The sequence below is a fragment of the Pituophis catenifer genome, unplaced genomic scaffold, assembly GCF_029215685.1.
Source record: "Pituophis catenifer annectens isolate HBS135680 unplaced genomic scaffold, rPitCat1.0.hap2 SCAF_9, whole genome shotgun sequence".
Taxonomy (NCBI): Eukaryota; Metazoa; Chordata; class Lepidosauria; order Squamata; family Colubridae; genus Pituophis; species Pituophis catenifer.
This window is the reverse complement of record NW_027256889.1, coordinates 15660131-15673053: the sequence shown is the minus strand read 5'-3', so window position 1 is coordinate 15673053 and position 12923 is coordinate 15660131. Positions and strand designations below refer to the sequence as shown.

At 45.5% G+C, this 12923-nt stretch overlaps 1 protein-coding gene across 1 annotated transcript in view; it reads right to left on the bottom strand.

The window, feature by feature from the left end:
- Positions 1-2438: 2438 nt before the first annotated feature.
- FGR (FGR proto-oncogene, Src family tyrosine kinase) overlaps positions 2439-12923 on the bottom strand; it is a 30458-nt gene continuing 19973 nt past the window's right edge. The window contains exons 8-12 of the mRNA XM_070950143.1: positions 12621-12800; positions 10471-10547; positions 10123-10276; positions 7645-7776; positions 2439-5946 (exon numbers count right to left, since the gene is read on the bottom strand). Of these exons, the coding sequence (XP_070806244.1) occupies positions 5732-5946; positions 7645-7776; positions 10123-10276; positions 10471-10547; positions 12621-12800 (758 nt within the window). The 3' untranslated portion in view covers positions 2439-5731. The remainder of the gene's footprint in view (positions 5947-7644; positions 7777-10122; positions 10277-10470; positions 10548-12620; positions 12801-12923) is intronic.

Sequence of the window (12923 nt, the reverse complement as noted above, 5' to 3'; positions counted from 1 at the left end):
CCAGAAGGCCCAAAAATCAGTTTGCCGGCGTGCACGTGTGTGCTGGAGCTGAGCTAGGGCAACGCTCGTGTGCCCACAGATATGGTTCTGCGTGTTCGCCATCACGGCCTTATACCATTTCAAACATGTTTTCCAGCCTACATTTTCTACTTTTAATCACAGCCCACCCTTTTTAGCTCCTAAGCACCAAGTCATCCAGCTGTTGTCATGGCTGAGATAAGCAGGATTTGTTCATCAGGAAATGTTTACTCAAGGTGTATCCAAGATGAGCAAACTTTAGCTAAATTGTAGAAGCTGCTGCTTCTTTGACAAGTTACACACAGCATCCACTTTTATCTTTGGGATGGGGTCCAAGAGCTTATTTCTTCTAATTTCAACCTTTTTCCTCTTTTCAATTAGTTAGATGTTGTTTTTAACAGGATTTATTCAATTCTAGCTTAATGCCTGCTTCTTTTTAAAACAAAACTATTAGCCATCTTGGGCGTTCTCCAGGACAGAACAGCAGGACATAAATTAAGGCGTTCAATAATAATAAAACTTTCAGAATAAAAAGACCACATCTTACCAGAGATACGACAGTGGTCTATTGCTCCATTAAGCCACCTCCATGGCAGGTTAACTATTCCAGATTCATGGGAGCACATAATGAAATCGTTTGTGACATTTGCAAATTGTTATAACGCATGTGATGTCATTATTTTCATTTATTTATATATCCCGCTTTTATTATTTTTACAAATAACTCAAGGTGCTGAATATATCACACACTATCGCTGTGGCTTCTCATGGACACTTATGGCCAGATTTCATCTTTACAAGTGACTACTTACTTCAGACATGAGGCTCTCCTGTTGTTCCGCAATACCATCAATTTCAGCCGCATGATCAAGATGCTCCATGCTCTTTGGAAGAGATGTACAAGCTATTTTCAAAGGAATGTTTTCTCAGAATGACTGTCCTCAAGGTGCTTTTATTTTTTCAGGAGGCAACTGGACTTGTTTTTTCTTTGAAGACATTTCACTTCTCATTTGTTATTGAGGGTATACTCAGAAAAAAAGCACCTTTGGGACATCCATGACCTGGATGACTGAGAATCTCTACAGACTCAGAATGACTGATTTAATGTTTCCCTTGGCTCTATAATCTGCAAGGGACACACAAGAGTGATCAAGCCATGGTTTTATCATTGTTTATCAACTGAATTTTGGACCACACGCAAAGCATAGGTAAAGGTAAAGGTTCCCCTCGTACATATGTGCTAGTCGTTCCTGACTCTAGGGGGCGGTGCTCATCTCCGTTTCAAAGCCGAAGAGCCAGCGCTGTCTGAAGAGGTCTCCATGGTCATGTGGCCGGCATGTCTAAATGCCAAAGCACATGGAACGCTGTTCCCTTCCCACCAAAGGTGGTCCCTATTTTTCTACTTGCATTTTTTACGTACTTTCAAACTGCTAGGTTGGGAGAAGCTGGGTCAAGTAACGGGAGCTCACTCCGTCACGCGGCACTAGGGATTCGAACTGCCAACCTTCTGATTGACAAGCTCAGTGTCTTAGCCACTGAGCCACCGCGTCCCTTTTCGCAAAGCATAAGCCATGGTTAATCAACTGCAACTCCCAAATTATGTCGAGCCCAAACCAAGCATCAGAGATATCTGCAGAAGAATAAAGGAAATTAAGATGGCAGCCAGAACGTAATCGAAGTCATATCTATGTACATTGGACATGCTATGCATGTATACAGGTAGTCCCTGACTTATGACCACAACTGAGTCTGAAATTTCCACTGCAAAGCAAGACAGTTTGGGAGTTTTACCCCATGATGCGACATTTCTTGCCATAGGGGTTAAGGGAATCATTTGGTCATTAAGCAAATCTGGCATCCCCCCACTGACTTGGCATGTTGGGAGCCAGCTGGGAAGGGTACAAATGGGGATCATTTGACCCCAGGACAGTGCAACCGTCATAAATACCTGCCAGTTGCCAAGGGTCTGAATTTTGATCACATGACCATGGGGATCTGCTAGAGCAGGGGTCTCCAACCTTGGCAACTTTAAGACTTGTGGACTTCAACTCTGGGAGTTGAAGTCCATAAGTCTTAAAGTTTCCAAAGTTGGAGACCCCTGTGCTAGAGTCTGAAGTGTGAAAACTGGTCATAATTCACCTTTTTTCAGTGGCATTATAACTTTGAACCATCACTAAATGAATGGATGCTACTGGAGGACTACCTGGGATGGATTGGGACTTTAAATCATGTGGTGGCTCTCTTCTTGATTTTTTTCCCCACACGCTTCCCCAAAGAAATCAAACTGTGCCCTAGGATTATATTCCATTTATCTTTGCTCTGCTTTTAACTCTGAAAACAGACTTCTTCTGCTTGACAAAGATCCATACCCAGCTTATCTTGTTACAAAGGTTTATTTCTCTTTATGTACAGTATTTTTATTAAAAAAACCCAACATTATATAGCATAGAAAGGGGCGGCTCCTAGGCATCTGAATAACAATTTTTTTTAAAAAAAAATCTCTGGACAGGGCATGTAAACTTGCTTTTTTGAACTATTTGCTTTGTAGGTTTGTGCGTGCTCAGTATCCATAGATTTCTCTTCCAAGCAAAGACACTTGAATAATCCCGTTCAAAGCTGGTCTGGGTTGCTTCTGAATATTGTCTAACTCAGTGTTTCTCAATCTTGGTAGCTTGAAGGTGGGTGGACTTCAACACCCAGAATCCCCCTGCCAGCAGCACTGGCTGGGGGATTCTGGGAGTTGAAGTCATCCATCTTCAAGCTTCCAAGGTTGAGAAACACTGGTCTAACTATAAACCAGCAGTGGTTACCCCCCTTCCCAAAGACTCTATCCTTCCCTTTCTCATCCTGGGCTTGTCTGCCCACATCTCCCAGGGTCTGCTGGCATGGAATTTGTCTAGCCATCCTATCTATGAATCAATAAAAAAAAAACAAAAAAACAAAAAAAAACCAGGGGGTTGGGAAATGTAAATTACTACATTCCCAGGATAGGAAGCTTAATGTGATAGCTCCCCGGAAGTGCAGCTTCGATAGTAAAGATGTCTCATGAACCACAAAGGACTCTATTAAGAAAATCATGGTCCTTAAGCAAAGACAATATGGTCAGTGGGTGGGCTTTGCTTGCTTCACTGGAAGGACCCCCCCTGAGCGGAAGCCCATGGCAAGGAAAGGATACGGGCCTCCAACTCATTTACTTGCTTCCTCATGGTCAATGAACTCATCCTTCCCTCTGCCAAACTACATCATTTCAGTTCCCAGAACCCTAGGTTGATTTAATCGTAAATCTCAAGGTTGAGAAAAGGTTGGAGAAACCCGAATTAAGTTGCTGAAGTTCTATGGCGTTGCTCTTCAGCACCACGGGCAGCAGATGGCACCCTTGGGCAGTTGCCAACCTTCTCTTGGACTAAAGCAGGTCAACCTTGGCAATTTAAGACCTGTGAACTTCAACTCCCAGAATTCCCCAGCCTGAGGAATTCTGGGAGTTGAAGTCCACAAGTCTTAAAGTTGTCAATGTATGGTGAGCTTGGACAACCTTGGTCCTCAAAAGTCCCATGGTGGACCTCTCGTCACAAACTGTTTGTCATTTGCTTAGCAATTTTTTTGCTTCTCATTCTTTTGCTGAGGTGCTAAGGAATAGCCACTGTGGCCTGCTTTTTCTCTGACCTTGTCCATCAAATCATAAGCCATACAGTGATGATCCGTTCTAGAACCATGATTGAAATAAGCAATAAAGCTGATTTCTCAGTAAATCTGCATAGCTTTACTATCAGCCCAGTAGCAATGGAATAGTTCAGGTGTTTCAGCAATTTCCAATGTCTTGGCCATATTTCAAATTACAGGGAGAGAGGGAAATGAAAGGAAACTCATTTTTCACCCTCTGGTTCTATAGGGCAGGCTTCATTGTAGCTGTTTTTAGACAGCTACAACACTTACCTTCTACGTTTCTACTGAAGCACTTCTTAGGACAGTCTGGAGAACCAGAAGCCCTCCAGATGTTCCTGGACTCCAACTTTCAGTGGTCCCAACTAACAAAGACAGTGATCAAGGATGATGGCATTTTAATCCAACCATATACCTGGAAGGCCACAACTCCAATATCCCTTTATTGGCGTTGAAATCATAGCTTCCTTCCAAAAATTATGGATAGGGTCCTATGAATGAGCTATGGCGGATTCCTCAACATGCCTGCCAGGGTTCAAGATTAAGAGGATTCTTGTGCAGAGGGAGAAAAAAAGTTAGCGGGTGAATAACTGGGATATGGATACCAGGTAAGGCAGCCGTTTCCTCCAAATTTGCTAGGGCTGTAATTGCTGGCTAGGAATTTTGGACACTGCAGTCCCAGCACATCTGGTAAGGAACATCTGGAACGGCTTCCAGTTGACAAGCAAAAATCATTAATTTTCAAGGGATGGTGCACAAGCCCCCATCTGGTAAGGCGCGTCATCTTATTGTCAGAAGGCACCATGTGGCTATGGAACAGACACTTCACAGTTCCACAGTAATCAGCTCAGACACTCTCTCCTTCTGTAAACAGGCTCCAAAGCCATCTTGGCACACACCTTTCCCTTACGGTTGTCCTAGACAACGCTGTCTGCTTCCCTTATGCCCTGGCGAATTAGGGCTGTGTCCTGACCCATCCCCTTTTTTTGAAGTGCATCCCCCAGCGTATCGTTTCAGAGCCAAGCTAACCCTCCTGAGAAAGAGGCTGACATTGATTGATCGACCTATAATGGATCCTGCCTACATGCATTCTCCTTATCATAGTTGTAACTCATTGGTTTCAAACATGATATCCAGATAGTCACGAATTCAGAGCATGAGGGCTAATGAGGAAGGAGGAGAAAAATCATGCCCACTGTTCACATTATGGCCATGTCGCAGAATGTTGAAGGGAAGGAACGAAGTCCAGATCTTGCAGGACTTCAATGTGCTTATCAAACCCAAATTGTTTGGCCAACGGCATCAGGACAGTTGGGAGTTCCACAGCAACTGGAAGCCATGTCTGATGTCTCCAACTTTCAGAATTCCCAGCCAGCATAGTCCTTGCATGCTGGTGAATTCTGAGAGATGCGGTCACAATATATCTGGAGAACACTGGTTGCAGGATGGCTAGGTAACTTCATTGTGCAAATTTCTTTATAATATGGCCCTGAGGCCCTCCTGCCTTTATCCTTCTAGGCTGCAGTAGGGTTAGGGAAAAGGTGCACTCAAACATTTGGGGCTACAACTCCCCCACAGTCCATTGTTGTGGGCTGGAACCAATGGGGCTGAAGTACAAAACCTCTTCGGAGAACCACAAGGGTTCTCTTAAGGGGCAAAAGGTTCTCCAGTTAACACAGAAGTAACTTAATTAAGAGACTATTAAAGAAACAGAACCTACCCTCATTCCTCATCATCTCCATCTTTTTTTTAAAAAAAAAAAAATCTCCAAAAATTGGCCTGGTATCTATTTGGGATGAGTCAGAATTTAAAACACAAAACCACGATGATAAAAAAAAAAAAAAAATTGCAATGCCTTTTTCCCACCCCCCGAAGGGAATAAAATTAAAATGAAAAAAGAAAAAGAGTCTAAGCCCAGTTCTACAAGGTGGGACCCTCAGTTCCTGGCCCTGGGTTGGGAAGAGATTTCCGCATTGTGTCCCAGTTTCCCACCACACTTGAGAGAGTTCCCCATGGGGATTGTGGGGGGGGAGCTCTCCATGGTCACCATCCATCAGTTACAGTTGTTGTCTCCTGGCTGATACTGAGGCTCTGTAGCAGTGAAGTAGTCTTCTAGAAACGATTGGAGGTATTCAAAAGTGGGGCGCTCCTCAGGCTCCTTCTTCCAGCACTGCACCATCAGATCGTGCAATGACGGGGGGCAATTCCCAGGACAGGGCATGCGGTAACCCCGTTCCACTTGTTCCAACACCTCCCGGTTGTTCATGCCTGCACGAGAAGAATATGACAAGATAAAAGACTTAATGGGGGAGATGGCCCTCTTGTGAGTCTCTAGGATTCAAGGGAGAGCGAGTTTGGGAGAGTGATTAAAGCATCAGCCTAGAACAGGGGTGGGCAACTGTGGCCCTCTTACAACCTGTGGACTTCAACTCCCAGAATTCCTGAGACAGCCAAGCTGGCTCAGGAATTCTGGGAATTGAAGTCCACAAGTCATAAAGGGGCCATATTTGCCCACCCCTGGCCTACAAACTAGGAGACCATGAGCTCTAATTCCATTTTAGGCAGGGGTGTCAAACTCAATTTCATTGAAGGCCACATAAGGGCTGTGGTTGACCGGGGGGGGGGGGGGGGAAGAGAACTGGGTGGGTGTGGCCAACTGGGTGGGCATGGCCAGCTTTACACCACTCACCGGGTATGTCTGACTGGGTGGGCGTAGCCAGCTTGACACCACTCCCCAAACTGCTGGTATGTTTCCTCCGCATATGGGTAGACTGGGCCGAAGCAACTCGGGTAGATCAGGCCAAAGTGATGTGGGCCGGCCCCTTACATTTTCCAGGACAGCCCCGCGGGCCTAATCCAACTACATCGTCGGATCTGGCCTGCGGGCCTTGTGTTTGACACCTCTGATCCAGAGGTGGTATTCAGTAGGTTCTGACCAGTTCTGGAGAATCAGTAGCAGAAATTTGGAGTAGTTCAGAGAACCAGTAAATACCAGCTCTAACTGGCCCCGCCCCCATCTAATGTCTGCCTCCTGAGTCCCAGCTGATGGGGAGGAAATGGGGATTTTGCAGTAACCTTCCCCTGCCATGCCCACCAAGCCACACCCACAGAACCGGTAGTAAAAACATTTGAATCCCACCACAGCCCTGATCTTAGGCATGAAGTCAGCTTTGGGCTTCTCGTTCCCTCTCAGCCCTAAGAGGTAGTCAAGGGTAAATCACTTTTGAAATTGTTGCCAAGGCTGACTCAAAGGCACAGAAACACATAGACGGGCACACAAAATTAAAATCAAGGAAAGGACTAGTGTGCACAAATTCACAGGGGCTGCAAACAGATGAAATGGGGACATGATCTGCTGCAAAATTTGGTAAGTCAAACCACATCAAGCAGGGTTGGCGCAACGTATTGATTCAAGTGTGCAAAATATGTGGTCCCCAGACCCCAACAGAATAGGGAGCTAAAATTTGGCCTTTGGGGGGATTTTTTTGAGAGTTTGTGAAGTTCTGAGAGGCAAAAAAAATATGTGCTTTCAATCTCTTCTTTAGCCTCCCAACCTCTAATCCACACAAATCAGGTTAACTCTGAATCTGGGCCCCAATGACTTTGGGAATCAATCGGCCGCATGAATTCTGGGATGGCCTTCAAGGCTGTAGAAATTGCTCAGTCATAAGCTGAAACAGGAACTGATTCACCAGTGTTTATCAAATAAAGCACGGCAGATTAGGCTCAGATAGTACCTCATACAAGAAGCTAAAAGCTGCTAAAATTGCAGCAATTGCAATGACTGGATGTTTAACTCAACCCAACCCCAACCCCACCCGCACCCCATCCCACCCCACCCAACGATGTTATGGTTTAATGGATTATGCAAACCAAAGGGTGATTCTATTTGAAAAGAAGATTTCTGGCATCAGTGAGTATTGCAACAATTAATCTCTAGGCTAAAGGAAGCCTCTGCCACTTCACCTGGATATGGTACTCGGCCCTTGGTCACAAGCTCTGTCAGGAGGATGCCGAAGGACCACACATCTGACTTGATGGTGAATTTGCCATAGAGAGCGGCTTCTGGAGCTGTCCACTTGATGGGGAATTTGGCACCTGTTGGCAAGGCAAGGCGATGGCATTAATAGAATAGAATAGAATTCTTTATTGGCCAAGTGTGATTGGACACACAAGGAATTTGTCTTGGTGCATACGCTCTCGGTGTACATAAAAGAAAAGATACATTCATCAAGAATCATAAGGTATAATACTTAATGATAGTCATAGGGAAACAGTCAATATAAATCTTAAGGATACCAGCAACAAGGTTACAGTCATACAGTCATAGGTGGGAGGAGATAAGTGATAGGAATGATGAGAAGATCAATAGTAGTGCAGACTTAGTGAATAGTTTGACAGTGTTGAGGGAATTATTTGTTTAGCAGAGTGATGGCGTTCGGGAAAAAACTGTCCTTGTGTCTAGTTGTTCTGGTGTGCAGTGCTCTATAGTGTCATTTTGAGGGTAGGAGTTGAAACAGTTTATGTCCAGGATGTGAGGAGTCTGTAGATATTTTCACAGACCTCTTTTTGACTTAAGAGGTTAAGATCGTACCGATGGAGATGCCACCTGGATGAGAAAGTTTCCTACATTCTCCACCGTGGGAGAAACATGTGAATTGAAAATGGACTTCTTAGCACTGATCATACCAGCCTCCCCTCCCCCACTCAAGAAACAGAGTCAGCCAAGAGAAAGTGTTCTTAATTTATGTTGTCAGAAGCCTCAAGCACCAATCTGGACAATCAAGGAACAAGCCCCTCTGACCAGGAAGGCTTAGAAGGGAAAAAGGCTACGGTTGACACGCCAACCACAGCTTTTGCTTCCAAATGTGAACTTCATGTACAAGCAATTCAGAAAATAACTTCTTGCCAAGTTAACGGCCCTCGTGAGAGAAAAGTCACTGAAGAAATTTATCTATAATTGGAAGCTCTTTGTGGACTTTATTTTTTCCCTCCCAGGAGATGGAGAAAAATCAAATTTTGCCACTTGGATTTGATGATTGTTAAAATTTAAAGAGAGAAAAAAGGTTTTTTTTTAATTTCCCCTTTTCTTTTTGGGGAAAAATGGACAAATGTCCATGGACAAAAGAAAAGGAGAAATTAATAAATTAAGAGTCAAAAGTAAGTGTTATCTATGTCCTTGGAAGAAGTCAGAAGTTATTCTTTTTATGTTTGTGTTTTTCTTCTCCTTTTTAAATACTTTTTCATACTTCTACCCTTATTCTCTTTTTACTCTGTCATTTCTTTGGAATGTTAGTTTGTGGTGTTTTTTTATGGGTATGTTTTCTAAAATGGAATAAAATTATTTAAAACAGGGGGAAAAGAGCAAATAACTTCTTGCTTGCTTTCTTCTGTTTTCGGTATAGAATGGGGGAAGCTGTTATTTTGTGAAGATCGTCCGGTTTGCATCCGGATGTGATTTTATACAACAGCCATCTGGACTGTGAGAATTCAGTTTTTGCATGGCTAACATTGGGCTCCAGGCTGGAGATCAGCCACATCCTTCCAGATCTTAATGACATTTGTGGTGTGGTCCACTCTGGAAGTACCACTGATTTTCCAAGTCTAGACTCACTAATCCTACTGCAAACTTCAGACTGCTTCTAGAATATTTTATCCAGTTCTGAAGCACCACATTGCAGGAAGGATATAGGCAGGGATGCTATTCAGCAGGTTCTGACAGGTTCTGGAGAACCAGTAGCAGAAATTTTGAGTAGTTCGGAGAACTGGCAAATACCACCTCTGGCTGGCCCCAGATTGGGGTGGGAATGGAGATTTTGCAATATACTTCCCCTGTAGTGGGGAAGGAATGGGGATTTTGCAGTATCCTTCCCCTGCCATGCTCACCAAGCCACGCCCACAGAACCAGTAGTAAAAAAATTTGAATTCCACCGCTGGATATAGGTAAGTTTTAGAAAGGGCTTCTGAAGGTCATTTGGTTGCCAGGGGGAGCATTGTACAGAGACCATTGCTCAGTGAAATTGTTTTCACTGTTTGCAAGAGAAGGACAGGCACAGCCGGGAGGTGGAGTCAAGAGAGTGATCAGCGTAGGGTTGTTATGTTCTCACAGTCTAAGCCCAACCCCTCTTGAATTCTATTGACTCTTTATCTAGTGCAAATTTAATGCTGGCCATTAGTTGACTAGATTCTTGTGTATAGACGTGAGCCATACATAAGATTAACTGGAGCTTAACAGGTAGTCCTGATTCTTCATGCCCGACAGCCTTGCACAAAGAAATCTTCAGCTTCACTTGTGGCACCTCCTGCTAAAACGGCACCGAGAAAAGCTCTCTCCTCCCAAGAGCGGAGACAGCATCTGCCAATCAATGGTTAATTGCACAAATAGCTTCGCCCGCTTAAAGGTGAACTCTTTCTCCTGCTCCAGGGTGCCCCTGAGAGTTTTACCTTGGCGAGCTGTGTATTCATTGTCTTCAATGAGGCGGGCCAAGCCGAAGTCAGCAATTTTGCACACAAGGTTGTCGCCCACAAGGATGTTGGCAGCACGCAGATCCCGGTGGATGTAATTCATTCGCTCAATGTAAGCCATTCCAGCTGCAATCTAGATTGTGTGCAGAAGCAGAAAGGCAGGGATGAGATCACACGGGAGACTTAATCGTTGCCGCTCCTCCTGTTCTCAATAGATCCTGGGCAGCTTTCTCTCCCCTCCCCCCTCTCTCCAATGGAGTCAGAAAATGCTGCTCCCGATTTTCAGACAGACTGAGCACTGAGACTGCCTCCTGCCCATCAGGTTACCTGTGCTGCCATGTCCACCAGTTGGGGCAACTTCAAGAAACGGCCATCCCCGTCTTTCAAAAAATCTAGCAAACTACCTGTAGAAGAGAAGAGGTGGGAGATCGGCAAAGCCACTTCTCGGTGGGATCCTTGTATTAGCATGTTTCCCCGAAAATAAGCCCTATCCCGAAAATAAACCCTATCATGGTTTTTGCGCATGTGCCCAATATAAGCCCTACCCCAAAAATAAACCCTACTGAAGCACCTGTGCAGCTGGCCACCCACCCATTCTATTTGGTTGCTTGTGGTGCCATGGCTGCGAGTCAAGTTGAGGGGATGGAGCTGCCCCACACGCTCCACACTGGATTACCCCAGGGCCCCTGCAGCCAGGCCATTCATGCCCCAACACCTGCCTCACTTCGCATGGCCACAATTGACTAGGAGGTCGCGCCAGTGCTGCAGCCACGAGGCAGGTGTCAGGACATGGATGGCCTGGCTGCGGAGGCCCTGAGGTAAGCCAGTGTGGGGCATGTGGGCCAGCTCCCCTCCCAAAACTCACCTTGCAGCCATAGCACTCACACATCACTCGGCCTCCTGCTCCGTATTGGCCGCACAAGCAAACAGAAAAAGTGGGCCGGCAGCCACGCAAGTTCCTGCTGGAAGGGATTGTTGGAGCCACTGCCCTGAGGCAAGGCAAATGTCAAGGTGTCAGTGGCCTGGCTGTAGGGGCCCTAAGGTAAGCAGGTGCGAGGTGCGTGGGGCAGCTCTACCATCCCTGCCTCACGGCAGTGGCACTAGCATGCTGTGCGGCCTCCTGCCTTGCTGTGAGAGCAAGCAGAAGTGGGCCTCCCATGTACTCTTAAAGTACAGGGAAAAAAAATTGGAGCCCAAAAGAAAATAAGCCCGGGTCTTATTTTCGGGAAAACACAAGTATAATTCATTTGCAGCAGTGGTCTACTGGCTGCTTACTCCCATTCCCATCTATTCCTTCTTAGATCAAATTATTTGTGAAGGACACAGGATCTGTGCATCTGAGACAAAACAATGGAAATCCATTCTCCATTTCTCCCAACCTTCTACTCTAAATGCATCAGGACTACAGTTCCCATCAGGCCAAGCTCCAGAAGTCTAGTAACATTGGAGGGTGCCAGGTGAAGGAACGTGAGGTGAAGGAACAGGTGAGTATGTTCTCAGATTGGTGGGCCCATTTGAAATCCTGAGGACTTGCCAAAACAGCTGGTGTGATGAACGTGGAGGTCGCAAAATCTGAAATTCAACAGCTGGATCTACTCTTCAGCACTTTGGAGATCTTATCCCTAGGCTACTTTGGGAAGGGGAGGCTGAAGGAAGGTTGGAGCTTAATGGCCAAGTGCATGCATAAGCATGAAACTGGAACACAAACTCCAGTTTTCATGATCCTAGAATTTTCATAGGACTGACGTTGAAATAATGATGCTGCATCTTCCTTTGCAGGGTGCCAGGTTCCTATTTAATTTTAATAAAAAGAAACTCTGTAGAAGATGAAAGGGGTATCTCTAAGCAACCTGAGGCTCACAGGTACCATGTTGCCTATCCCATATCATATCATGAATCCCATATCCTTTCTAGAGAAAGGAACATACCATTACCTTGGATAGGGGGATCTCAAGAGGAGAAAGTGGTCCATGGCTCTCTCCATGGTGCTGCTATCTCCATCACCCATTGATAACACGATATTCCTAACATGTGGTCTTCCATCCAGGTTAGTGGGTGGGTTCTGTTTAATGTCAGTGGTGACCTACACATGGCCTTCATTCTGAGTCAACTGTCTGAACCCTGGGCATCTTTCTGATCCTAAGCCCATGAGCTCAGGTGTCATTTTGGTAGCCCTGGATGGATATTCCATTTGGAGGCAATTTTCTTGAATCAAGTCTCCCTAAACTGCCTCTCATTCGGACAACTCTTGTTGCTGAATGTGCACATCTAAGAAGGAGGTGCTTGATTCGGACAATTTGGCGTGAACAAATGCAAGCCACTGGATCAAAATTGCCAAAGGGACTCAAACCTACTTGATGGTTCAATTGAATCAACAGTTCCTACTTCACCCAATTCACAGAGGCCTGTTGGTTGGCCCCTTTGCCACCCACCCATCTAGAGGGGGGTCACTGTCTGCTGGAGGCAGCTTATCTAACCTTGGCTCATGAACTCAGTAACAATGTAAATGGGCTCTTCTGATACCACAGCATACAGTTGCACCAGTTTGTCGTGCCGTAAGCGCTTCATGATCTGGGCTTCCTCCAGGAAAGCTTCTGGAGACATGGTTCCAGGTTTCAATGTCTTCACCGCAACTTTGGTGGTACCATTCCAAGTGCCTGGAATCAGCAAGAGCCAGTGTTAGAGTCACCGAGGATAGAGACGGTAGGGTCCCAGAACCTGAGGTCTCCCTCACCCCAATGTTATGGAAATGGACAGGGCTGAAAGAAGTCCAGGTTCAG